This window comes from Danio rerio, chromosome 19, assembly GCF_049306965.1.
Source record: "Danio rerio strain Tuebingen ecotype United States chromosome 19, GRCz12tu, whole genome shotgun sequence".
Classification (NCBI taxonomy): Eukaryota; Metazoa; Chordata; class Actinopteri; order Cypriniformes; family Danionidae; genus Danio; species Danio rerio.
The window spans coordinates 12,339,790-12,363,662 of NC_133194.1; the positions used below are offsets into that span (position 1 = coordinate 12,339,790).

Sequence of the window (23,873 nt, forward strand, 5' to 3'; positions counted from 1 at the left end):
TTATTGTTGTTTAATGTAAAGGGGGTCATCTTTCACATCTTTCCCTGTATTGCAAATTTCAATCATGGACTCGTCGACCTCCAGAAAAGCCATTAGCACATTCCTTGAATCATCTGCCATTTCATTCAGTGCTCTTTTCAGTACTCTCAATACTGTCAAGAAAGCCAGTGGGCCCCATCCACATAGCCTATAACAGGTATACTTATGATAACATCCGCAAGCATATTTTCTTTTACAAAGATTCAGCACCAAGCAATTTATTGACTGAACTTTGGTTGATTCCTTGATGAAGACTTGACTTCATCAAGCTCTTAATTTCTTCTACGGTTTTCCCTGATCTTTTACAAAGCTTCTGCAGGGATGGATCGTCCAGTCCAAATGCATTGCAGTACTTTTGAAGCTCAAATATTATGATAAGTAAATTCACAGTAATCCAAAATTTAGGAACCCAAGAGAGCAGAGCGAAAAGCTACATTTGTAATGTTCTTGTCTAGAGCTTCTTTTTTCTCTCATTAATCTCTAAGGTGATGTTCAGCAGTGTCAACATCAGAAGATGACTCTTACACTTTGGAAGCTTTTTCTTCATCCTCCTCTGCAGCGAATTGAAATTCATACATGCCAAGCTGCCAGCCAGAGATCAAGAACACGACAGGGTCCTCAATCCTGATCTTTTTTAAGCCTAGACCAAAACAAAAAACATATAAGATGAATAATAAATATTGTTACACAAGCAAATATGCTTAAAAATGAGAATAAAATTGTGAAAGTAGTGAGCTGTTCTGTTCTAAACCAACCATTTTCACAGTCCTCTCAGATGATATCCAAAGTTCTGTTTAAATGTTTTCTTCCTCTTTTCAGTGGCAATTCTTGTGTCAATCTCAAATCAGACAAAATACAACTTTGTCCCCATCCTCAAGATCTCTTTAGCCAGATGAGCGTGGCATTCCTTGAACTGATCTGAAGTAATGATGATAAATAAATGAGAGCGTTTAGGGGCAATTCTTTAACTACGGGCATCTTTAGCCTTGTGAAGCTGAGTAAAAAAAATATGTTCAAAAGTAACATAACACAGCCTCATAAGTTTAAACAATTTGTCTTGATTTAGATAGTCTTGGTAAGAAAACAAATTGTTAATATTTAAAAAAAAAATCCGACATGAAATGAACAAATGTAATTTCCACCACATCTCAATACACAGCTTTTATTTCAAAATGAAAAAAAATTATGTCAGTCAAAAATTGTCTAAAATATTTGTCAAAAAATAATTTTTGTATCTAGTTTAATTAATCTTTTCACAATGTTTACAATAATTATACATTTTTCAATTAAATAAATTAGTCTCTTAGGACCAAATGCAGAATTGTACTCCTGTCACACTCTAAAATGTATTATTAAATTGGTTGAGAGCTTATTAGAAAATAAATAAATTGAATATGTATATTAAATAGAGCATGGACATTGTGAATGCATTTTCAGTGTGATAAGAACGTTTTAAATATTTTTTAAAACTGTGTGTGCTGGTGAAAATGACGGGGCGGTGGTGGAAATGACAACCAATCAGTGTTAATGTAGAGAAACAGTGGATATTTATTGGAAGAATAATCAAACTCTTAAACTCCTGAATATTAAACTCAATTTGAAAAAATTAATAAGCATAACCACACATGTTTTTGCATGTGTAAGGCTGAGATTGATGTAAAAACACTGATTTGTCTAACAGATGAACATTAACAGTGCATACTGATAATAACTGATTATTATTCAAATATTATATACATTTATTTAAAAAAAAAAAGTATTACACATTTACAGGGGGTTGGAAAATAAAACAGAAAGGCCTGGTTTTAGAGCACAATAATTCATTTGTGGGGCGGCACGGCTCATTCATTGGTTGGCACTGTCGCTGATTCGAGCCTCATCCTGTACAGTGGCCAGAGGCATTTTAGGCGTCACGGTGGCGCAGTGGGTAGCACGGTAGCCTCACAGCAAGAAAGTCGCTGATTTGAGTCCCAGCTGGGTCACTTGACATTTCTGTGTGGAGTTTACATGTTCTCCCCATGTTGGTGTGGGTTTCCTCCAGGTGCTTCGGTTTCCCCTATGCACAAGTCCCAAGACGTGGTGTATGTGACTTGAATAAGCTAAATTGGCCGTAGTGTGTGAATGCAAGAGTGTATGGGTGTTTCCCAGTGTTGGGTTGATGCTTGAAGGGCATCTGCTGAATGAATGCTGAATAAGTTGTCGGTTTATTCTGCTGTGGTGACCACTGGTTAATAAAGGGACTATGCCAAAAAGAAAATGTATGAATGAAAGAATGAATACAATATTGTTTATTATGAAATAATTACTTATTGTAATTGTTATATATATATATATATATATATATATATATATATATATATATATATATATATATATATATATATATATATATATATATATGTATATATATATATATATATATATATATATATATGTATATATATATATATATATATATATATATGTATATATATATATATATGTATATATATATATATATATATATATATATATATATATATATATATATATATGTATGTATATATATATATGTATGTATATATGTATATGTATGTATATATGTATGTATGTATGTATGTATGTATGTATGTATATATATATATATATATATATATATATATATATATATATATATATATATATATRTATATATATATATATATATATATATATATATATATATATATATATATATATATATATATATATATATATATATATATATATATGTGTGTGTGTGTGTGTGTGTGTGTGTGTGTGTGTGTGTGTTTGCAGTGTCCAGCAGCTGCTTCAACTGCTTTTCAAAAGACTCCACACTGCTAACTCATAGTTGAGAATGTATAGTTGAGAATGTAATGCTAGATACATCAACAACCTAATGTTGTGTTGTGGATGTAAGGTGGCAAGCTGTTTATCCTAATGGTGTGTTCAGAAAGCTGCATTACAAAAGACAATTAACAATCCCAGTGCTCTCCTCCACGTGCCTTTTAAGTTTAACCCAGAGTACAGAGCTAACATCCATTAAAGCACGAACAACCTGATGCTCAAACGAAAAGAATTTCTACCATTCTAATTACAGATAAAGTACACACTACAGCTATACATGTCACTTTTGGTCTGTTTAGATCAGGGGTGGCCAACCCTGGTCCTGGAGAGCCACCTTCCTGCAGATTTCAGTTGCAACCCATATCAAATATGTTCAGGTGTGTTTGATATGGGTAGCAACTGAAATCTGCAGGAAGGTGGCTCTCTAGGAACAGGGTAGGCCACCCCTGGTTTAGATGGTGCCATAGCTAAGTCACTGACAGATCATTCAGGGTGTCTTGGAGGGGTGAGGTGTCCAACCTACAGCATCTAAACACTGGGGTACCTCAAGGCTCTGTTCTTGGGCCACTTCTCTTCTCCATCTACACATCATCTCTAGGACCAGTCATCCAGAGACATGGATTCTCCTACCACTGCTATGCTGATGATACCCAGCTATACCTCTCTTTTCATCCTGATGAATTCTCTGACCACATCTCTAGAACTGCTCGATCGTGCAGATTCACACTCTATAACATCAGAAAGATCTGACCCTTCTTATCTGAACATGCAGCTCAACTCCTTGTTCAAGCTCTTGTTCTCTCCAAACTGGATTACTGTAACTCTCTACTAGCTGGGCTTCCAGCTAACTCTATCAAGCCTCTTCAACTGCTCCAGAATGCAGCAGCACGAGTGGTCTTCAATGAACCTAAACGAGCACATGTCACTCCACTGCTAGTCCGTTTGCACTGGCTGCCAGTTGCTGCTCGCATCAAATTCAAAGCTCTGATGTTTGCCTACAAAGTGACTTCTGGCCTTGCTCCTTCTTATCTGCTCTCGCTTCTGCAGATCTATGTGCCCTCCAGAAACTTGCGTTCTGTGAATGAACGTCGCCTCGTGGTTCCATCCCAAAGGGGGAAGAAATCACTTTCGCGAACGCTCACGCTCAATCTGCCCAGTTGGTGGAATGAACTCCCTAACTGCATCAGAACAGTCACTCGCTACTTTCAAGAAACGACTAAAAACTCAACTATTTAGTCTCCACTTCACTTCCTAATCTGCAATTGCCTCTCTGAATATCACACTAACTGTACAAAAAAAAATAAATAAAAAATAAAAAAATACTAATACTACTAATACTTCCCTTCTTAGACTTTACAGACCTGAAACTTGCTTATAGCACTTATTCATTGTTGCTCTTGGTTGTGTAAATTGCTTCCTTGTCCTCATTTGTAAGTCGCTTTGGATAAAAGCATCTGCTAAATGACTAAATGTAAATGTAAATGTAAGTCAAAATCTCTTATTCAGTAAAACTGAATTGGTACTGTTTCGTTGTAAAAGGATCGATTCATCATAAAATGCTAATCCTGTACCATTTACTAACCCTCATTTTGTTAAATACTTTTGAGTTTTTCATTTTCAGTTAAACTGAAAAGAGATTTGTAAATAATGTTGGAAAAGTCTGCTATGTATTTAAATAGCTACAAGTTTAATAATAAAGTATGCTCTGCGCTCCTGCGTTGGTTGAATTTGGTGCGTTTATCTTATAAGCATATATTTAAAAAGTTCATGATCCACATTCTTGGAGAAATAGCATTACATTTTATTTATTTCACATTCTTCAGAGAAAAATTATGTCAATTGTCATTTACATTACGTCGTTAATTAAATTCTCAATCATTAAAAACAATCCAATTAGGTGTACATGACAAATAACGTCATAATTAATATCACATCCACCTACAAAAAACATGATCTCATCAAATAAGCCATTTGTTTAAAATATCACTATAAAATCATGAATGATCATCACTTACGCTTTCATATATTCACCAAATAACACAACAGTGAAAAACCCATTAAAAACATTTGAAAGACATTCCCAATTTCCCATACATAATCATTATTTACTTCATTATAAACTCAAAATCATTTCTTCACAATATTATAGGTAACCAACAATACATTAAAGAAACACAGAGAGACCCAATTCTTCATTCATCCCATTTGGGGTAAAAGATTTAACCTTATAAATCCAGAACGCTTCTCTTTGCAATAATTCTTTATTTTGCTCTATGTGACCTACCTCCTTGATTCCTGCATTCTAGTTGTTTAATGACATGTCCTAATTCATTAAAAGATCTTGCTTCTGCTGAGGATATATCTTGTTGTTGTTGTACACTGGATCTATATTCACTAATTTGCAACTTTTGACAAGGACATTTAGCATATAAACAACATTGCAGGTAGAGCAGGTAATGCAGATTTGTATGTCATCATATATGACATCAGATGACATATGCACATTTAATTCAACATCATGTTCTGATATTTATCTTGGACTCAAAGCAAAACTGGAAGCTGCAACCAGATTGAGGACCAAAAAGAGCGAGTCTTACGATCGAGCCTAAACATTGATTTAAATCATGTTCTATATAAAAGCAACAGCACGCGACGGAAGGAATATTTTCCATAGTAAATTGAGTCTTTGTTAAACCAACAGCTTGACTTGATACGTTAGAAACAACTTCTATTTCTTACAGCTGAACCACAGAAAACCTGCAATGATCCCCTCAGGTAGGCCTACACCTCATGTGATTTATTCAGTGCTAAATGCTAACAATGTGAGTTTGAATGCCATACTTGACAATTATTTTCATACTACTGAAAGCAGCAGCAAATAGTTCACCTCAGATCTTGAAAATAAAATTAACCATTTGAAATTGAACTTTAGACTCAAAACCAACAAATCAGTGATTCAGCATGTACATTTAATAATGTTAAAGAGCTTTAATATATATGAAATAGAATTTAACCCTTACCATTTCGTGAGTAAGTGCATATTCTGTGCTTCTGAATGGCTCTATTCAAATTTCTGTCTTGTTTTGTCTGGAGCAAAGAGCCACATTGCTTATCACTGCAAATCTCATCATGTAGCATGTTATTAGGACACGGGGATATAATGTAACCTGCTCATCCAATGTTTACGCTTGTATATTTATATTATTTGCTTATTAATACCCTCATGGGAAAATCTGAATCTGCGTCTCATTTATGAGGCTGCTACTGTTCACTGGAGGTTGCCTTTTGGTCACAATTGCATGCTTGGAGAGCCTTTCTGAATAAATGAATGAAATACACTGTTTCCCATCAAGGCAACCCGGGGTGCTGAAATATAATTGGCTAAACTGGCAGTGAGCGGGTTAAAAGAACCAAAACAAAGACAGATGTTACAGCACGTACTACACATTTTCAAAGCAGAATAACTGACTTCAGCATTGTTTTTCAGATAAATAAGGATGTTCATTTTGCATGTTTTTTAAATATCTGCAAACATATTATGCTATTTTATTTTATTTATTTTTATTTTTTTTGCTTTAGAAGTGTCAAAAACATACAGTTGAAACCAGAAGTTTACATACACTCTAATAAAAGGAACAACCATTTCTTAAAAAATTGTCTGATGGTAAATCATACTAAACGTTTACTATTTTAGGTCCGTTAGGATAACCAAAATGATTTATATTTGCTAATTGCCAGAATAATGAGATAATTTTTTTAAAGAAAGCTTTTTATTAATTTCAAGACAGTCAAAAGTTTACATACATTTCCTTGGTATTTTTAGCTTTCTTTAGCTTTTAGTCTTGCTCGCACAAGCTCTGCCAACAAATTTTCTATAGAATTGAATTCAGGGCTTTGTGATGGCCACTCCAAAACATTCTCTCTGTTGTCCTTAAAGCACACTTTAACTAATTTGGCAGTATGCTTAGGGTTATGGTCCGTTTGAAAGACCCATTTGTGAAAAACTTTTAATTTCCTGGCTGATGTCTTGAGATGTTGCTTCAGTATTTCTACTTAATGTTTTTTCTTTATGATTTCATCTATGCTGTGAAGTGGACCAGTCCCCCTTGCAGCAAAAACAGCCCTACAAAATGATGCTGCCACCCCCATACTTCACAGTGTTCCTAGGCTTGTAAGCTTTCTCCTTTGTCCTGCAAATCTAACACTGGTCATTATGGCCAAAAAGTTCGATCTTAGTTCCATCAGACCACAGGACATGTCTCCAAAAATGATTCTTTAGTCGGGTGTAATTTAGCTATTTGTAATCTGGCTTTTTTGTTGATTCTGTCTTGTTGATTTTTCCATGTTGTCACACAAGGAAGCATTGTGTTTAAGGTTTTTCTTAAATACTATTCTACAGTTGTGCCTCCAAATAACTCAAATGTTGTCAATTAGCTAATAAGAAACTTCCAAAACCTTGACACCATCATCTTAGCTTTTTCAGAGGCATAGTAATCTTATTGTATCTAAACTTGTCTTTCAAGAAAGGTTATAACAATTTCTCAAAAAATATCTCTCATTTTTCTGCTGTTAAGCATAAATTAATTTTGATGCATGATGTTTTAACTGTACATATAGCAACTTTGATGAAAATTAAACATTGTGTCTAGACTTCAGTCTCCAGTGAAGCATTTAGCACATTTCTGGCATCTTCTGCTATATCATTCAGAGCTCTTCTAAGCATTGTTGAGACAGTCAGATAAGACAATCCTCCTGCCACCACAGTGCCAAGAATGGGTACGAGGCTCAAAATATACTCAACTGTACTTTCAGCTCCAACTACAGATACCGCACCGACCAAGGATAACAATGAAGCTGGGTTTATCCCACCTCTCAGCGGCGACTTCATAAGACTTTTGAATTCCTCAATGGTTTTCCCAGATCTTTCACACAGCATCTGCAGGGATGGATCATCTAGACCAAAGGTACTGTAGTAAATTTCTATCTCCCTTTTAACAATTACTAAATCTACAGCAACTGAAAGACCAGGAATGGGAACAGCAGCCACACAAGCAGACAGTATGGCTACTTTTCCAATATTTTGCCCTAGAGCTTCCTTCTTCTTCTCATTAATCTCTTGTGTGATATTTGGCAAAGCCAATAACAGCACACGTCTCTTATGCTGTGGAAGCTCTTCCTCCATCTTCTCCTCAAGCAGATTTAAATCATACTTGCCGAGCTCAAAATTAGAGATTAAAAACACAACAGGATCTTCAATCCCAATCTTTCTCAGACCTAGACAGACACAAGATAGGGCATTATAAAACAAGACAAAATGTCAATTGAAAATGAATAATACCTCTAACAATAAACAATTATGTATGATTTATCAGTAATAATATAACAGCATTATTATACTTTAATTAGCATTTTATTTAATGTAGCAATTCTAAAGCAAATTTGGTCCTCAAATGAATGCCATGTGAAATAACTAACCATTTACACAGTCCTCTCGAATGACATCAAGTGTCTTTTTTAGGTCAAAGTTCTTCTTCCTCTTCTCAGCAGTAATGCTTGCGTCAATCTTGGAACGAACAAAGTAAAACTTCTTCCCCATCCTCATGATCTCTTTGGCCAGATGAGTGTGGCATTCCTTGAACCGATCTGAAGCAATGATGATGAAAAAATCATAGCGTTCAAACTCAACCTGCTGAAGGTACTCATCGGCTTTGAAGTTTGGTGTTCCAATGCCAGGAAGATCCCACACTTTCACATTGTTGTATTTTGGGTGATTATAAGCTTTAGGCTCCATGGTGGTTTCTACAACCCCAGTTTCAGCAGAGCCCTCGTCTTCATCTCCTAAACCCCTGAATGCATTAACAAACGTGGACTTTCCAGAACCAGACTCTCCCGTCACACCAACATTTAGCTCCACAAGATCTTGTTTTCTGAGATATTCTCTGATCCTGCTAACTGCGGTTGGGAGATCCTCAGTAGATATGGATTCCTTAATTTCCTCCAAGTCATTCTGAGTTATTATGTCGTAGTCTTCTAATATATCCATCTAAAAAATGTAAACAGTATTCTAAACAGTACTTTAAAAAGTATGTGAAAATCAACAGTTTAAAAAGTAAACAATATTGATACAGTGTAAACACTAAACCGTAAAGCATACAAGACTTAACATACAAGCATAGAAGACGAGATGTTTTCACTGAAATTAAAACAATTAAGGACAATCAGTTAAGCTGTGCAAATGAGCAGACATTGCCTGTAATAAATGATAAAGGAATCAATACTCTTTTGCTTTATATTAAAACTAAGGTTTGAGGAAGTATTTAAAAGACCAGAACTTCTGTCTTTTGTTTAACAAGATCATTTTTAAAAACCCTATGAATATGTAAAAGCTCTAAATAACAATAAAATACACTGTAATGGTATCAAGTACTGCATCTTTCTTACCACGTTCTTCTGAGCAATCCACACAGCGGAAGCACACTGCACAGCATAAGATCAGAAATCTAAATGAAACTTTCCGCTGTACGGAAAACAATAGCTGGCCGAGATACACCATTTGCTTTCACTTTCATTGCTCTTCATCCCTATAGTAACAAGATGCAAAGGGCATGTAAATATTTACCTGCAGTTTCTTTCTTGTTATTGTATTTGTGCATTGACAGCAGTTGAATTGTAATGCTATTTTTAAATGCACTTAGATTGTGCATGCACATATTTTTCAGTTATTTTACCATGGTTGAATGTCCATAAATCAAAAGGAACTGAAAGACCAAGGACCAAAATGTAGGCACAGAAGACAAGCAGAAACTTGTGCGGTTTTATTGAACACAAAATCAGAGACAGTGATAGGTCATAGACAAGTGGCTAGAATCATAAACATTACAGAGGATATGGTTGGGGCAGGCAGCAGAGATAAGGTCTCAAACAGGCAATAGGTCAAGGCAGGCAAAAAAACAAGCTGAATCCGACAGACACACACTAGGTCAGAATGCTCAGAAGTGTTTACCCTGGCAGAACAAGACTTCGCAATGGTTTTGAGTGTGTGCTTGTGTGTGGTCATTTGAGGGTCAGTAGGTACAGTATGTTATGTAGTTTCCTATGATGCCCAATTAAATTTGAGTGATGGCTCCCTCTGGTGGAGGAAAGCGAGAGGAGCGGGAGACTTATTTGCAACATTTACAATGTTTTTCCATACATACTTTAGTGTTACGAATGTATGGATGAAGGAGATGGTAAGGGAACAGTGAGATGAAGGGGAAGGGAGGTAAGAGGATCAACCGTGAACAGGTAAGTAGACGTCCTACGATGATGCCCAGAGACTCAGAATGGGGGTACCGTCTCTAACATTTTGGTTGAGTGATTGGACCCCTCGATTCAACCTAGGAGTGAATAGAGGGTTATAGGATTGTGAATGGGAAGCAAGGACATAGAGGGAGGGTGGGTTCAAAAGAATCAGAAGAACGGTGCTAGAGTGCTAGTATGCCTTAAATAAGTTTTAGGGAGTAGTTGTACAGGAGACTATATGAGGCGTGGTTCCTCCATCAAACCTTTGTTGACAAGTTAACTCCATTTTTAAATAATTTAATCACCTAAAAAAGTACCTCAAAATCAATACAGTTTAGTAAACATGATGGCACTATTTTAATCATTGATAATTCCATTTATTCTACATTTAATAAAATGAATCAATGAATTTCTTTAAACTTAATAAAAATGTATTAACAATTTACTGTAGATTGTGACTCACAGGTCTTAGTGGTTTATATATTTACAATGTTCAGCATAAATGAGTACACCTCTCACAGATCTCTCTTTTAAATGAATATTTTCTAGGATGATTTACTATAATATATGTATACATTCATATCAGATTAGCCAAAACGGGAACTAATCTATAGATTACAAAACAAACAAACAAACAAACAAACAAAAAAACCTGATCACAGTTAAAAAAAAATTATACACCCATATGTTATGAATAAATATGAAATAAAATTGTAGTAAACTGTAAAAATCTAGTAAAACACAAAAATATATACAGTTTTGTACTTTGTATTTATTTATTATTATTATTATTATTATTATTATTATTAATTTTGTAATAACTTGTGGAAATTTTATTGTATTTTCTTGCTTTTCCTAAAGATGTTCAATGACCAAATTCTTCTTTTAATGGATAAAACTGTTTAATAAAACTTTTTTGTTTAAATCCATCAATAATTATTGTCTATATTCACTAAATATATGCCTAAAAATATTTATTTTCAAAAGGATGATTAGATTATACTGCTATCCACTGCATCATGGTGAGCGCAGATGGCTGCAACATAAATCAATCAAGCCTTTATTGTCACTACACTTTCGTATAGTGAAATTGGACCCCCCAGACCATACACAAAACATCACACTTTTCAGAGTAGACAGATCATAGGAGGTAGCATTTAGAAACGAAGAAAGATACATTTGGACAGTTAGGCAAAAAAAAAAAAACGCCCCTTCACCTTGCCCTTGATTAGGACAAAGTGTGAAAAGGGAGAAAAACAGCCCTATCTTTGCATAAGCACACCGGCAAGACACAACATAGACACAGGGGATGGGAACAGGGGTAAGGGAAAACAATCCGTTGAGTGCGGGCAGCCAACTGGTCCAGCAGCCATTTCAAGGCGCAAGTCACAGTCCCGCCCATTTTTCTTTGGCTCTTGGCGAAGACGAGAGTGTGTAAAGTGTAAAGCTTCAGTGTGGAGGGTAACAGCCTACGCTCCAGCTTATCCTGAAGGAAGGAGAACACAACGCTAATCTGGCAACTTCAGTGATCTTTTTGGCAAGAAGAGCACCACTCAATGAATAGCCTCATAGAGGGTGCTATAGCCTGAGTGATGGTGTTAACCACCAACGCGGGAAGGTCACCTACATCTTCCACGCTTTGTCTATGGACCACATGTGGAGGTTTCAGAGATCTGGGCGCGGGTACCAGAGGGTGGTCCTCTCTCAGAGGAATACGCCAGGGAGGATCTGTCACGGGGAGTGTGAGTTTGGAAACCCAGGTCTGTGGGCCAGAGAGGCACAACTAACAAGACCTGCTCCTCATGCTCCCTGACCTTGCACAGAGTCTGTGTAAAAAGCCTCACTGAGTGAAACGCATATTTGTTCATACCCAGGGGCCAGCTGTAAGCCAGTGCATGCGTGTCATGTGGGGCCTCGATCAGGGAATAAAACAACTGGCCGATTGCATACTTAGCCAGGAGGCCTCACCACCTGGACCTACCGAACTTAACGGTACCCTAAGACTGGGGTGTCTTGGTCCCGCAGAGAGCTCGTCGCTGCTGCTTGGACAGGAGAGCAGGCTGCGGAGGCAGAGCAGGTCTTGTAGCCACGGGTGGACACCCTCGGCAAAGAACATGGCACATTAAGAAAGCAAGCTTTGTCAATGTCACACATATCAGCCAGGTTCAGTCAGAGGTAGCGTTCCTGGACCACTAATGTGGTCATCGTCTGTTCCAGGGCACGAGCGGCCAGTTTGGTGGTCATGAGAGCATAATCGGCCAAGGGAAGAACCACCCTCTTACAGCTCAGTCAACTTCTGCGCTTGGTAGCATTGATAGGTGTCCATATTGTGCAAAGCAGAAGCAGCCTGGCCCGGAGCAGTATAGGCTCTGGCCATGAGAGATAGCCTGCATGCTTTGGAAAGGAGTTTAGGTGGAGCCCTCCAGGTGATGGCGTCTTGCAGGCAAATACTGATTGCAATAGCACACTCCACCTAGGGAATCTCCTCGTACCCCCTGACACCTCACTGACATCTAGACATCTGGTCCGCAGTGTCAAACACTGAGATCACAGCCTTCCTAGGGGATGCACTGCCACACTCACTCAAAGTTTGGATGGAGCAAACTGTAAAGGAGCGAGGGGTCTATGAGCCCAAGGGCGATGGATGAGTTTCCACTGTAATCCTCAGGTCTGTCCATTTGCTAACCGGCTTGTGGGAGGCAGTTGTGCAACAGTCAAGCCCTTGCAGTGAGGGCAAGAACTCTCCACGAGCACTGCCTCAACATGCTGGACCCCCAGGCATGTGATGTAGTACTCATGTCTTTCATCCGGGGCAAGGAAACCACCACATTAAAAAAATGCACGGTCAGAACATTGTCTTTAAAAAGATGTACTGTTCAATCTTGTTGATCTTTTAGGGGATCTGCTGAAAGGGAACTATTCTTTAAAGAGGCATAAGCATACACAAGACATTTGAATAATTCAGATTACCTCATAAATGTTCAATTCCCAGACTAATTCACATATAAAATAGGAAGCACAATTTTCATTGTGAGCATCCTTCCTGAATGCATTTGGTCACTCAGTTGGTAATATTTGTGAATACAGTACACACCCTATCCCAACTGGAGGCGTGATTATTCTTTACATTCTATGTTAGGGCTACTCAAAGTCCAGACTCTGGCCTGAATGCAGACCTCGAGAGAATTTGATCCAGACTCAAACAGCAAAGTGACATTGATTCCATGTTGAAAACCCATCAGAATCATCATTTTGGTTGAAGCAAAATATTCAGTGCTATAAATGAAATCGTATCAACTTTAATAATTTATTGCTTTTTGGAGCTAAAAACATAATCACTAAATCAATATTAATAAAACGCATCTTTATTTTGTGGTGGGACGCCCAATTGACAATCAGTGTCATCCTGGGAAAGGAGCACACAAGCCACCTGGATGCAATCACGCTGATCGCCTGCACCTGGAACTCATCAGCATCCCACAAGATAAAGCCAGCTTGAAGAAGACAGACGGTGAGAAGCCTCTTTGCTAACCCTGACTTTAATGAGTTCTCTCTCTCTCATCCAGAAAGTCATCGGATCGAGCGATCAGCGTTTCACAGCAGCACGGATTAAATCAAAGGAACTCTTCACCATCAACTCATCCACAACTCACCTAGAGCACGGCAACACTGGACCAGATCACCGCCAGACTGGAAAGGACTGAGCAGGTGGTCGAAAGCCTACTGGGCCACCGGGTGCCTCTTCCGGACGCCAGGAGTACTGCACACCACCACCTTACGAAACTCAGTGACCTAGATGACATCGAAGCGTATTTACACATGTTTGAGGTGATAGCAACCAGAGAGCTGTGGAATAAAAAAGAATGGGTGAGAATCCTGGCTCCGTTTCTGACTGGTGAAGCGCAATGTGCTTATTATTCACTAAAAACCCCACAAAATGAAGATTATGAGATATTGAAAGGAGAGATATTAGCGAGGTTGGGGCTTTCTCGCATCAGCGCAGCACAGCAGTTCTGGCAATGGTCGTATGATGAACAGATCTCTGCCTGAGAACAAACCACACAGCTCTCCAAATTGGCACAGGTCTGGTTGCTATCGGGGAACACCACCGCCTCCCAGGTCACTGAACAAGTGGCGATCGACCGCCTGCTCAGAGCCCTCCTCATAAAACTTTGCCGCACCGTGAGTATGAGAAACCCCACCAGCCTGGCTACTCTAGTGGAAGCCATCAAGCTGGCAGACACTTCGTTTGCACAGGACGAGAGAGAGCGAGCGGCTACAAACCCCCGAAGGGTACCCCGGGATCAACGCTCACCGGAGGGTACCTCAAGTACAATGAGCAGGCCGAAGGCCCCCTCCCACATCGAAGAGCCCATGCCAACTGAACCACAGTCCCTACGAGCCCACGCATGGATGGAGACGAACCAAGACAAGAAAAACCAAGACGGAGACGATAATGGAGCTGGTGCACTCACAGCCCATGGCTGGGCATCTGGGAGCAGAAAATACCACCCAATGCATCCGAGACCGCTTTCACTGGCCTGGCATGAAAGCAGAAGGTAAGCAGTTCTGTAGAGAGTGGCCACCTGTTAGAGGACATCACAGAGGAAACCTCCCCCAGCCCACTCATACCACTACCCATCATCAAGTTGCCCTTCGAGTGCATAGGAATGGATCTGGTGGGCCCGCTGCCGAAATCCGCCCGTGGTCATAAACACATCCTGCTCATCGTCGACTATGCCACCAGGTACCCTGAGGCGATTCCCCTTTGAGTGGCCAACGCAAAATCCATCACGAAGGAGCTCTTCCAATTTACCAGCAGAGTGGGGATTCCCTCTGAGATATTGACTGACCAGGGCACACCCTTCATATCTCGGCTGATGAGCGACCTCTGTTGGCTACTCAGGGTAAAACAGCACATCTGTTTACCATACCCAGACAGACGGTCTGGTGGAGCAGTTTAACCAGACCCTTAAATAGATGTTGTGCCGAGTAGTCGTAGAGGATGGGCGTGACTGGGACCTCATGCTCCCATACATGCTCTTCGGAATAAGGGAGGTACCTCAAGCATCCACAGGCTTCACTCCATTTGAATTATTGTTTGGGTGCCAGCCCTGTGGATTGCTGGATGTAGCCAGAGAGACATGGGAGCAGGAACCAGCTCCACATCGCAGCATCATAGAGCACGTGCGGGACGTGCGAGAGCGAATAGACCATGTTATGCCTCTGGTCCGAGAACACCTAGCGACCTCCCAGCGCGCCCAACAGAGGATATACGACCGGCCCGCACAACCCTGACAGCTCCAGCCTGGCGATAAAGTCCTGATACCCACCACCACTGTGAAGTTCCTGGCATCCTGGCAAGGATGCATCCTGCATTTTGTGGCAATATAAATGCACTGTTACATTTTGAAGGAGATGTGAGGCATTTTGCATTTTGTGTGTGTGCAGTTTTGAGAAATGTGTGTAGAGTTTTAAAAAAAATGTCACATTGTTTTAAAAACATGTGTCAGCAGTTTTACCAAGAAGCTGGAATTCCCATTAAAATGCTGTTGAGTTCACCACAATATTCAATAATGGCCCTCTTTATATTCTCTGTGGAAGATTTTTCCTGTTTCTCACTGGCTGTTTTTCAATTCCAAGAACGCAGAGAACGGACTTGTGTTCTTGTGGAGAGCGGTCTTGCCAGGTGTCCTCAGAAGAACGAACTCAGGAGACCGCGAGGGCAGAGAACGCGTCCTTTGAGAAATGGGATGCTGCGTTCTTCCTGATGGTCACATGACCTTCACGTGTTTTAAATGGTAAATTATTTAAACATTACAGCCTTCATACAACGATTTATTGTTTTTCCCCTTTTCAAAATATATACTTTGCATAAAAACATTATAAATATATGTTGCACAATATAAATAAAACAGATTTTAATACGAATTTCAGCAAACAAACACCCTTAATGTGTTTATTCCTTTATAAAGATGTCCATGGTAATGTTTACTTTCACCGTTTCATTTAGGGAAACTCCTGAAGTAAATAATTCATATCTATGAACTTTAATAATAAGTCTAGATAAAATGCTGCGCTTCCCACCTCCAGTCGCAATGACTTCTGGGACTTCCAGAGCGAGTTCGGTGCTCAAGTCTGCATTAGTGCGTCCTCGATATCAAGAACACATCGGGGAAGTTTCATGCGTCCTCCGTACTTGCGGTCTTGAGTATTGGAACTGAACTTAGGCAGCTGATGATGACGTTTCACGAGAACACGAGGACGCAAGACCGCTGAAGAACGCATATTGAGAAACAGCCACTGCCTTTTATGTTTCAAATTGCATTTCTGTTTAATTTTTGTAACTGGAAGAAACAGTGAGAAGTAAGGCTACACAGTGACAATAGTGTACATGCTCACTTATTTGTTAACACATTTTTCAAGTTGTCATCTGAAATGTTGAAATGTCCTTTTTATGCTTATGCTTCTAGGAATAGCAGGGTGTTTGAACAATAGATCCCATGAGAAACAGTCTTAAAGACTGGTACTTCTGTGTGATAGAAGTTTGTTACAAAGAAGCTGGTTTAGGGCTCTGTAATGTAAGTTCAGTTCCAAAAAGATGTTCAGTGTTATAAAATATATCATGTTGATGAGCTGCTTGAGATCAATGCCCTAAAAGAAAAGCTTATATACTATTTCTAAAACCCTGGCTATGTATTTTGTACATGTAACAATGAAAAACGTATTGTATCCCTGAATTCCATGACACTGTGAATTTAGGGAATAGGTGAAAATGAAAGTGTAGCTTGGGCGTATCCCTTTTTGGCTGTGTCCTGCATAAAATATTTTAGTCTGTAAAGCCAGACATCATATCTGCACCAGTGTTTTCTTGTGGTGAGGACTAAGCATAAATATATGGTAAGAAAAAACAAGCTGATTGTTTCACATTTGTCACATTTATTTTATTGTTTGGAAAGATGGAAAGGTAACTACTCAATTTTTTTTTGCTGCTTGTACAACTGCTTATTTTAAATAAGCTAAAGCAGCACAATTCTTGAGATTTTTGTGACAACATAATTGTTTTATATTTAATCCAACATGAATGGTGTGGAACACTGCAATTTTACAGTGTATGTTGCTTCTTTTCTTTTTTTTCTTTTTAAAAAAAAATAAAAATGACAACTTTGAACATGTTTCACTCTGAAACATCTAGATCAAATAAGAAATACTGAAACAATAGGTTTCTTGTAAAAGGTTGAATAATCTTTCTTTACAGCTTCTTTTTATAGTATTCCTGCATCTTCTGCTCTGAAACTTAACAGTCAAACTGATAAAAAGTAAGATCTCTCCATCTTATGCTGATTTCAGTTCAGTTTATCTTAAAATGTACAGATCATGTGCACAAACACACAAAAGGACTTTGGACTGTTTGTAAAGGTAATTCAGAGCATTGTTCTTAATCTAAATGTTAGAAAGGAGTTGCTGAAATATAAACGAATTAACTATTTAATACTTAACTGTTTTTCACCGTAAATGTTTTTGGATGGCCTGAAATCATGTCTCTATAAAACACAGTGCATTAGCATTGGTGGTTTGTCTGCTCAATCACAAGTTACCTTCATTAGCTTTAGTTAGACTACAGTGGGCTAGCTATTGCAACTATGTATTTCTTTCAATAAATAAGTAATGATTTACAAAACAGTTTGGTATTCTTATTTAAATTTTATAAAAATGAAGCTATAACACAAGGGGGTCTTATTTTGTAAGTGTTATAGATCTTCACTTTTTTCTAAATGATTATGTTACAGCCTTTTGTCGAAAGTGGATTAAATTCATTTATTTCCTCAAACATCTACACACAATAGCCCATAATGACAATATGGGAAAAAAAGATTGTTGCAAATTTATCAAATATAAAAAAACCTAAAAAAAAAAAAAAAAAAATCACATGTACATAAATATTTACAGCCTTTGCTGTGAAGCTCTAAATTGAGCTCAGGTAGATTCTGTTTCCACTGATCATTCTTGAGATCTTTCAGCAGGTTAATTTTACTGTGGTAAGTTCAGTTGATTGGACATGATTTGAAAAGACATACACCTGTTTATCTAAGGTCCCAGGGTTGACAGTGCATGTTAAAGCACAAACCAAGCATGAGGAATTGTCTGTAGACCTTCGAGACAGGATTGTCTCGAGGCACAAGGCTGGGGAAGGTTACAGAAAAATTTCTGCTGCTCTGAAAGTTCCAATGAGCACAGTGGCCTCCATCATCCGTAAGTGAAAAATGTTTGGAACCACCAGGACTCTTCCTAGAGCTGGCCAGCCATCTAAGCTGAGTGATCGGGGGAGAAGGACCTTAGTCAGGAAGGTGATCAATAACCCGATGGTCAATCTGTCTAAGCTCCAGCGTTCTTCTGTGGAGAGAGGAGAACCTTACAGAAGGACAACCATCTGTGCAGCAATCCACCAGTCGAGCCTGTATAGTAGAGTGGCCAGACAGAAGTCACTCCCCACCTGGAATTTGCCAAAAGGCATCTGAAGGACCATATTAAACAAAACTCCCTGGTCTGATGAGACTAAAATTTAACTCTTTAGAGTGAATGACTTTTAAAGAAAACCAGGCACCAGATTAATACCATCCCTACAATGAAGCATGGTGGTGGCAGCAGATGTTTTTCAGCAGCAGGAACTGGAAGACTAGTGAGGATGGAGGGAAAGATGAATGCAGTAATGTACAGAGACATCCTGAATGATAACCTGCTTCAGAGTCCTCTTGACCTCACACTGGGGCGACGGTTCATCTTCCAGCAGGACAATGACCCAAAGAACACCGCCAAAATATTAATGGAGTGGCTTCATAACAACTCTTTAAATGTCCTTGAGAGGCCCAGCCAGAGCTCAGACCTAAATCCTATTGAACATCTTTGGAGAGATCTAAAAATGGCTGTACACAGTCGCTGTATATTGGAGTACGTAATCAGAATGAGCCTGGGTTGCACATATTAGAGCAGTGTGATGGAAGCTGACATTATCCCAAACAACAGGGAGTCTGCTCTGGCTGTGCTGGTTCTGTGTAATGTAGTTGGAGCACATGCTATTTTAGACCATGAAGGAAAGCAAGGAGAAGCGTAGTGTTATAGGATCCTAGAACGACAAGGCAGTGGAGTGACCCTCGCTAGCTGATGGCTGTGTAATGTCACTCACTCCGCACAGACAAGGGTCATTTATGATAGTCTGGTGTCTAAGTCCCCGTTTACACTAATGCAATTTCGTTTTAAAACGCATAAGTTTTGCTACGGTTACGCCATCCGTCCACACTACGCGAATGGTCACGTGATATGCGTTTTTGGCATAGTGTGGACGGAGATATGTTCAGATACGCTAGATGAAAGGACGCTAGTGTGGACGCGGATCGTTTTTGTTCTTTTCGTCTTTTTGGTCGGGTTAAAACCTGTCTCATTCACATAAATAATTTCATTGGGAACAGCAGAGTTCATCACTATCCTGATCCACAGGTTAAGAGTGAACAAGTGGCAGCATAAACTGCTATGCTGTGAGGGAACACAATATTTTCTACAATATCAAAACTCATACCTGAAGATATTCCACTCGTTGGTCTTTCACCATCCCAGGCTCATTCCGGAAACGTTCTGGAGACTGCGAAATACGTCCCAAGAGGTATGTATTTTTGCAGTTTTTGTTTTTGCGAATCCGCGAGAGGCCGCTGTGTGCACTTTTTTGCATCGCAAATGTCTCTCCCGAGTGCCATTCGTGCCCACAATGTTCTCGCGCAAACCCACCAGAGGTCGCTGTCTGACTGACCAATTGATTGACTAGGCGACCGGCCAATTGGCTGACGCACCCTCCTCCCTTCCCTGAACCCAATCAGTTTCACCCATCGACCCGCCCGCCCGCTCTCTTCCTCAAACCAGAGCAACAATTTAGAAAAGCCGTCTATAAAAAGTAAAGCCCCTACTCTGATTTCTTTACAGCCTTTTCTGATTTCACCATGCTCTCACCCTGTTGTGAACTCGTTCACTTTATTTTTTGGATTCTGTTTTTGTCATACCTGGTTTCTGGAACTGCTCTTCCCCGGATTCGAACCCGGTCGCCGTGATCAACTCCTCCTCTCTGCATCTGAAGTCTGCCGACGAACATGATGAGCTGACTAGACAAACTGATTGCGACGTGAAAGCCCTCAGCCGGTAAGCGCGAAAGGGAATGGTTTCACACCGCCCCGTAGCGTTCGCTTACAAAAATGAAATGCAGCCATACATACCTCAGGACGTATTTCGCGGTCTCCAGAAACGTCCGCAGGGCTACATTTGCAGAATGAGCCTGGGTTGTTTTTCACTCTGTCAGAGCTGTATGCTTGTTTCATCCAGAGCTGGGTCTTTCGGAGGATACTAACAATTGTGGAGAGGCTGATGACATTTATCCCTCAATAATGATGATTATCATCATTACTAACTGAGCTGTGAGCTCAAGCTGTGCTTACTTTAATTAACATTTTTCGTTGCTAGTGCTTTTTAAAAGACCACATGGTGTAAGCACTAAAAAAGTAAGGATTTGTGTTTTACAGTAACAGTTCACCAAATACAACTCATGTGTCAAAGCAGGGAATAGTGTTTATAGTTTAGGTACATAAGTGTACTTTTCAAAAATGGGGTTATAGTTTTGAAATTTTAGTTCAAAAAGCAGAGAACAGAGAAAAAACAATTGACAGAATTATCTATGGTCTAATGGATCACAGTATCATATATATTTATAATAAAACAGTTAATGTTGTTCTGTTTTAGATGGCAAGATCAAAAGTATCTGGAGATTACAGTATACCTCAGAAGGACCTGGAAGATCTTAAAGATACCATAACTAGTCAAGATCTTCCAACAGCAATAAACACCATCAAAGAGTATCTCAAGCAGCAAGATCTTGTTGAGCTTAACATTGGTGTGGCTGGAGAGTCTGGCTCTGGAAAGTCCACATTTGTCAATGCATTCAGAGGTTTAGGAGATGAAGACAAGGGCTCTGCTAAAACCGGTGTAGTAGAAACCACTTTGGAGCCTGAAGTTTATCATCATCCAAAATACAACAATGTGAAAGTGTGGGATCTTCCTGGCATTGGAACACCAAACTTCAAAGCCGATGAGTACCTTCAGCAGGTTGAGTTTGAGCGCTATGATTTTTTCATCATCATTGCTTCAGATCGGTTCAGAGAATGCCACACTCAGCTGGCCAAAGAGATCATGAGGATGGGGAAAAAGTTTTACTTTGTTCGTTCCAAGATTGACGCAAGCATTACTGCTGAAAAGAGGAAGAAGAACTTTGACTTGGAAGAGACACTGGATGCCATCCGAGAGGACTGTGTAAATGGTTAGTTCAGTTCACATGACAATACTTTGAGTAGCAACTTAATAAGAAACGTTTTGATTTGGATGTTGCATTTATAATGATTGCAGTACAGAAGTATATATTGTGCATAATGATATTAATAACATTTACAATGTATCAATCTATATAAAATTATAATAATTCTTCTTTTTTTGAATTCTTCTTATTCAGTAATGCATTTTTCTGTTTCTGGCCAGGTCTGAGAAAGATCGGTATAGAAGATCCTGTTGTATTCCTGATCTCAGGCTGGGAGCTCGGCAAGTATGATTTAAATCTGCTGCAGGACAGAATGGAGAAAGAGCTTCCACAGCATAAGAGACGTGTGCTGTTGTTGGCTTTGCCAAATATCACTCTGGAGATTAACGAGAAGAAGAAGAAAGCTCTTGAGGAAAACATTGTAAGAGTTGCCTTTCTGTCTGCTTGTGTGGCTGCTGTTCCCATTCCTGGTCTTTCCATTGCTGTGGATTTAGTCATTGTTAAAAGGGAGATAGAAATTTACTACAGCACCTTTGGTCTGGATGATCCATCCCTGCAGATGCTGTGTGAAAAATCTGGGAAATCTTTTCAACAATTGAAAAGTTTATTGAAATCTCCACTGAGTGGTGGGATAAACCCAGCTTCAATTTTAACCTTGCTGGGTGCTGCATCCATACTCATTGCTGAAGATGTAGTTGAGCTTACCCTGAGCTTCTTACCCATAATTGGTACTGTGGTGGCAGGAGGATTCTCGTATGCGACAGTCTATTTTATGCTGAATAAAGCTTTAAATGACCTAGCAGAAGATGCCAGAAATGTGTTAATGGCTGCAGTGGGGACTGATGTGTAAACCTGAAAATTTCTCAAACTGAAAATCTCTAAACTGAAAATCTCTCAACCGCGAAACTAAATATTTAAAAAATTAAATATATAAAAATATATTCCTCAAATATATTTACTTTCTCATCATTATTTGTACATTTAGAAGACATACAGGACATAATTAAAACTAAACCTTAAAAAAAGTACTTCACAAAAACAACAATATCTAATTCAGTGGATCATGATTTACTTTCTTCTACACTTGACACAAATAGGACTCTGCTTGGAATTCTACATGATTTGCTGCAACCTATATGTTTGTTTTTTTGTTCAGAATGCAAAGAGACAAATAAAACATAATCTATCAAATGTAAAAAGAAAAGAAAAAAGTACATTTTATTTCGCTTTGATACAGCCCAACAATCTAAAGCAGGGGTCACCAAACTTGTTCCTGGAGGGTCTGTGTCCTGCAGATTTTAGCTCCAACCCTAATCAAACACACCTGAACAAGCTAATCAAGGTCTTACTAGGTATACGTGAAACACCCAGGCAGGTGTGTTAAGGCAAGTTGGAGCTAAACACTGGAGGGACACCGGCCCTCCAGGACCGAAATTGGTGACCCCCTGATCTAAAGCATCTTGAAGTGGCAAGTTTTGAATTTGTAACTAGTGCTGAGGTGGGAACATGAACAGGACTGACAAAGGCTTAATTTGGCCCAATTGTATGTATTCTGAAGATTTGGATTACAGCAAAATAAAATAGATTTCTTCGTAATTATATCAAATTTCTTGGTGTATTTTATTTTTGTCATTGCAATATACGTTGGATAAATGTCTTTAGTTTTAAGGTGGTCTTTAAAGAGTGGTCATGTTTAACATTATATTGTCCTTCGAAATGAGCTAGCAAAATAAATCACAACTAACATAATTATTTCAAATATCATAAATGACTATTTACGTTTAATGTAATTGAAAGCATAATGCCATTAATGACCCATTTCCACTAAGAGATATGGTACGGTACCCTTATTTTTTTTGGCCATTTCCACTTTCAAAAGGTACTTAGAAGCAAACTGTCCCATACTACTTTTTGGGTATCCTTTCAGAAGGGTACCTAGCACAACAAAAGGGTACCAAATTCGGGGCAAGACACACAGCTGAACCCTATTGGTTTACAGAGATACGTCACTCACTCGTGCAACAAGCCAGGAGAATGAAAACAAAGAAAGCGCTATTAAAAACACAGCTGAGACATTACACCGTAATAACATATACATATAATAACGTGCCATGGTCAACCCGAGCCTAAACAAACCTTGTCATCGTCTTGATGAACAGCCTCAAAGCCAAGAAGAAGAGCAGAATGACCCTGTGCCCTGTAGTTGTTTACAAGGCTGTCTAAAGCGGGAGCAGTTTTGCTTTCTTGCTTGCGGTCACCGCACTTCGATATTTGAAACAACGAACTTCTTGAGCTACAATCCAAGGGCGTAGTTTATCTTAGATTAGTAATCAGGTGAGTGCAACTGGGTAAACTGGGA

The 23,873-nt window shown here is 39.0% G+C and overlaps 3 protein-coding genes across 6 annotated transcripts in view; 1 reads left to right on the forward strand and 2 right to left on the reverse strand.

Annotated features, from left to right (window-relative positions):
* Positions 1–5,187, reverse strand: LOC101885035 (interferon-inducible GTPase 5-like). The gene is given in 7 exon segments (XM_073931825.1): positions 1–179; positions 182–244; positions 247–607; positions 609–679; positions 795–829; positions 831–1,001; positions 5,171–5,187. Coding segments are annotated over 7 exon segments (897 nt in total).
* irgf3 (immunity-related GTPase family, f3) lies at positions 4,669–20,513 on the reverse strand. 2 transcript variants are annotated; one of them, XM_073931545.1, is made up of 5 exons: positions 20,427–20,513; positions 20,217–20,291; positions 9,328–9,467; positions 8,362–8,929; positions 4,669–8,160 (listed from the first exon to the last, which is right to left on the reverse strand). In XM_073931545.1, exons 4-5 carry the CDS (start codon positions 8,927–8,929, stop codon positions 7,532–7,534), a joined length of 1,197 nt encoding a protein of 398 aa, XP_073787646.1. In that variant the 5' UTR covers positions 9,328–9,467; positions 20,217–20,291; positions 20,427–20,513; the 3' UTR covers positions 4,669–7,531. The 2 variants fall into 2 exon arrangements, with proteins under 2 accessions (XP_073787646.1, XP_001338197.4); XM_001338161.9 differs by having other exon boundaries at positions 19,742–20,487.
* The window catches only part of si:ch73-171o20.1, a 12,392-nt gene continuing 5,432 nt past the window's right edge, over positions 16,914–23,873 (forward strand). The window contains exons 1-3 of one of the 3 annotated variants that reach the window (XM_073931543.1): positions 16,914–17,067; positions 20,947–21,520; positions 21,736–23,113. In XM_073931543.1, coding sequence (XP_073787644.1) covers positions 17,065–17,067; positions 20,947–21,520; positions 21,736–22,364 — 1,206 coding nt within the window. In that variant the 5' untranslated portion in view covers positions 16,914–17,064 and the 3' untranslated portion in view covers positions 22,365–23,113. Of the gene's footprint in view, positions 17,068–20,915; positions 21,521–21,735; positions 23,114–23,873 lie in introns of those variants that run through there. The other 2 variants (XM_073931544.1, XM_017352345.4) reach the window with 2 other exon arrangements.

Coding starts and splice junctions, on each gene's coding strand:
- irgf3 (XM_073931545.1), bottom strand. CDS start 8,929: ATGGATATATTAGAAGACTACGACATAATAACTCAGAATGACTTGGAG. Junction 8,161..8,361: donor TCGAGAGGACTGTGTAAATG/GTTAGTTATTTC, acceptor GTGTCTGTCTAG/GTCTGAGAAAGATTGGGATT.